Source organism: Panicum virgatum, chromosome 5K (assembly GCF_016808335.1).
Source record: "Panicum virgatum strain AP13 chromosome 5K, P.virgatum_v5, whole genome shotgun sequence".
NCBI lineage: Eukaryota > Viridiplantae > Streptophyta > Magnoliopsida > Poales > Poaceae > Panicum > Panicum virgatum.
The window spans coordinates 3,125,280-3,129,290 of record NC_053140.1 but is presented as its reverse complement, the minus strand read 5'-3'; the positions used below and the strand labels follow the sequence as shown (position 1 = coordinate 3,129,290).

At 58.0% G+C, this 4,011-nt stretch overlaps 1 protein-coding gene across 1 annotated transcript; it reads left to right on the top strand.

Moving 5' to 3' along the window:
- Nucleotides 1-892: 892 nt before the first annotated feature.
- LOC120705686 (lachrymatory-factor synthase-like) lies at nucleotides 893-1,960 on the top strand. Its single transcript, XM_039990165.1, has one exon. The coding sequence runs from the start codon at nucleotides 1,028-1,030 to the stop codon at nucleotides 1,649-1,651; it is 624 nt and encodes a 207-aa protein (XP_039846099.1). The 5' UTR covers nucleotides 893-1,027; the 3' UTR covers nucleotides 1,652-1,960.
- The last annotated feature ends 2,051 nt before the right edge of the window (nucleotides 1,961-4,011 follow it).

The window sequence follows — 4,011 nt, the reverse complement described above, 5'->3', positions numbered from 1 at the left end:
GCTCCACAGGCTACGGCCACCTCGCCGCCAGCCGCCGGCGACGAAGAGGGACGGGGGTGGGGGCGTAAATGCCGCCGCGGACGGGCGCTCTCGATCGTGCCCTGCCGCCAATCAATGATCCCTTCCGGCAACCTACCGAGCCGGTTGGCTGGCCCAATCGCCGCATTATTATCGCCGGAAGCCGCTCCGGGCAGGTCCTGGTTAATCAGCGATTGGGTTGGGTCGATCCACCGATGGATCGATCGATCACATCACCGGGTTGCGATCGGGTCGAGCTCGCCGACGTGGCGATGACAGCGGCGCGCGCGGGACCTGGCTACCCCCGGCGGGCAGCGACGACAAGGACGGGCGGGCTCGCTGCGCGCGGGGAGAGGGGGGTAGGTCCGCCCTGGCCGGGCCTGTCCATCTTGCCGCCGGAACAGGCCAAGCCAGGGGCGCGCGCTGTCGCCGCCGGGGCTGCGTGTGTGGTGTGGGTGTCGCCGATCCGATTCGAGCGGGGCCTGTGCTGCCTCTGCTGCGAGCGCCTGCAAGTACTGTGCTGCAAACAACACGTCACGATAGCGCACAAACATTGCAGGCGTACCCTTGGGCCCAGAGAAGCAGTACTGTGCTGCCTGCTACAAGTTCAAGTTCGTCGTCGTGTACATGCAACCTGTACCCATGACACGGCCACGTAAAGACCTGGCCGTCAGACGGTACTCACCTGCATGTCCGTACGGATGGTACAAGTGCGAGTGTGCACGCCGTACAAGCCCTAACTAACATTCGTGATCGTTGTACAAAATCACGGGCCCGTGACACGTCCAAGAGAAGAACCCGACCCGGGCGATAGACATGAACCCAACCCCGAGCTGCACCGGGACGGCTGGGCGTCTATAAATTGTGCGGCTCCAGCACCAGTAGTTCCCCAGCCGTGGGCGACCGCGCACACCCCTCAGTCACGGCCCGACACGTACGTGCTTCTGCGCCCAGTATTTGCACGGCGCGGCAGAGAGGACGAGAGGTCCCAACTCCTAGCTGTACGACGATGGCGGCAGCTACCGAGTCCTCCCCGGCCGGCAGCGCCGCCGCCGCTAGTAGGGCGTGGGAGTGGGAGGGGAAGGTGGTGTCGCCGGTGGCCGCGGCGACGGCCGACGAGGCGTGGGCGCTGCTGTCGGACTTCCTGGCGTTCCACCGGTGGCACCCGCGCGTGGCGGCGTGCCGGCTGGCGTCGGGCACCCCGCGCCTGCCCGGCTGCGTGCGCTACTGCGAGGGCACCGCCCCGCCGCCCGGCGCCGGCGGCGCGCCGGCCCCGCCGCCCGACTGGGCGCACGAGACGCTGCTCGAGTACGACGCCGAGCGCCGCTTCTTCCACTACGAGATGAACGACAACAACATGGGCTTCGGCCTCTTCTTCGCGACGTTCCGCGTCGTCCCGGCCGCCGCCGCCGCGGGGACGGGGTGCGAGCTGCGGTGGGAGTTCCAGTGCGAGCCCGTGCGCGGCTCGGCCAGGGAGGCGCTCGTCGCGCGCCTGCAGGCCGGGCTCGACGGCATGGCCGCCCGGGTCCGCGACCACGTCCTGGCCGCGCGCGACGCCGCCGCCGCCGGCACGCCCGCTGTGGCGCCCGCCGCCGGCGAGCTACTCAAGCTCGACAACTACATCGCCGTCTGATCGATCGGACGCGCGCCCGTCCCGTCCGTTGGTTCGCTGCCGGTGCTCATGCTTACGCTGCCATCGTCGCGGTTACGTTGCTGTTGTTATCTCGTCTGCTCCTGCATGTACGATATGTTTCCGTATGGCTAATCTGCTACCTTATCTCACCGTAAATGAACTCCGTACGTGTACTGTGCGCCGGGAATAAATGTAACGACGGTTAGTTATTTTTATTAATTACTGTAACTCTCCTATTGTACATTTGTGCTTGTAGTTGTACCAGGCAGACATGGAAGTCTATGCCTGCTGGCCTTCTTTTCTTTTCTACTTTCTCCATTTCAAATTATAGATTGTTTTTATATTTTTAGATACATATATGGTAAAGAGTTGTAAGATTTAACTTAGATAATTTAAGAATCTGGCTATAATATTATATAATTTAGAGCTAAAAATATATAAGAACTAAATTGGATCGTGAAGAAACCGCCCGAGCCATGATCTTTGTATTTAGAAATAGAAACGTCCAAATCAATTTGGGACAGAGGTAGTACTTCTTTATAGTACTAAAACAGAGCATCAAAGTGTGGTGTGTGTACTTGCAAGCATGTGCGAGGCATGTGGCGTGCTGCCCTGTCGCCGTTGCCTGCTCTGCGACCGTTGGATCGATCGATCGATCCACTGTTATCCATTATCTAAAGAAAACGGTTAAGCATGCGCTGGTGATGGACCGTGACTAGGGCAAAATTCCATTGCACAATTTAAAATTCAAGCGGTCAACTGCCGAGGCGATGCGTGATGATGCTTCGCGCGGTTGACAATTAGGCGTTTCTTTTTTCTTCTAATTTGTCGTGGTGTGGCAAACCACAGTCGGATGGCGGAATGCACTCGCCTAAGCTCAGAGGGTGAGTACTCGGGGTTAGTTAGGACTAGTTCGATCTCGCTCAAGAACACGATGAACATAGCCGTTCTAGAGTGGTTCGGGCCGCCGGAGCGTAATATTCTACGTCCACTATATGTTTTATTGCGTGCGCTCTCCAGCTGAGTCTCGAGAGAGTCTGAGGATCTGTGTGTCTATGTGTTCTAGCGGGCGTGCTCTCCCTTTTATATGTCCAAGGGGAGCACGTACACTAAGTGGGGCCCCGACATGTGGACCCGGCGATGTATTATAAACTACACTTTGGTCTTTAATGCCCCAGATCCGGAGATCTTGTCGTCGGCTTCCGTGCGTAGCTTCTGACCAGGGATGGTCTTGAGCTGTCCTGTCAGAGTAGAGTCTAGCCTCTGCAGCCGCGCGTCGAGGTCATGATGAAGCGCCGAATTACTGACTCAGTCCACTGTCAGAGTAGAGTCTAGCCTCTGCAGCCGCGTGTCAAGGTCATGATGAAGCGCCGAACTACTGACTCAGTCCACTGTAGCAGCGTGCACTGTTGCTACAGTTAGTAGCTGGTCATCATGACTCGTCGCCCATGCACACGACGCTGAGTCTTTAATGCTTGTCTTGGTAACTGACGAGCCACCTCGGTAACTAGCGATCCACAGTGTGGACTAACAAAAGCTGTCCCGAGCCCAGAGGCAGCAGAGCCCGCCTCAACCACTCGCACTTAATGCGGGTAGGTGAGAAAGCTTCCAACGGAAGGCTTGCGCCCGCGCCCGCGTCTGCGTGACACGTGGCGGCTCCGGACCCCTCCCGAGCAGCTAGCTGAGCCGAGAGCACACGAGGGTCCGTATAGGCACGTGGACGTCCCGGACCCATCTGCGGGAGTCCGGATGGCACGTGGAGGTCCCGGACCCACCTGCGGGGGTCCGGGTCCGGGGTCACAGGTGCTGAGCATTTTCACCTCTGGGACACGTGGAGACACCGGACCTGTCCCCGAGCGGGAAGCGGGTCCGAGACCGTTGGTCCGGTGAGATGGAGTCGGACCTCAGGGGTCCGGCTGCTCAGCTCCTTAGAACGTAGTTACGGATAACTACGCGAGTCTTGGAACAGTAGGATTGTGTATCCCAGCTATATGGTACCGACATAATTCTACTTAAAAAAATCTTTTATTTCTTTATGGCGCGTTGTACGCAGCTTATAAACACTCGAACTTTTTCATCTTTCGCCAACAAATGCTCCATGATTTTCGCAGCGAATTTTGGGTTCCGTAAAATTCGATCAATAATCAATTCTACTATTCCAAATCCAAAAACAAAAAAAAAATCGATCAATCTTGTCGTTCTAGAGCGAGAGGCGCTGGCCAGGCGGGGTTGGCAGATGGACGACGCGACGGCGACGACAAGAGGAGGCGATCGCTTCACATCATATGAATCACATCCCATCCCAATCCCATCCAGAGGTTGGTCCAGCGAGTGTGCCTCGTCCTGCGAAGCACCACACA

What these genes read in the sequence shown, in the direction of transcription:
- LOC120705686 (XM_039990165.1), top strand. Translation starts at nt 1,028, where the DNA reads ATGGCGGCAGCTACCGAGTCCTCCCCGGCCGGCAGCGCCGCCGCCGCT.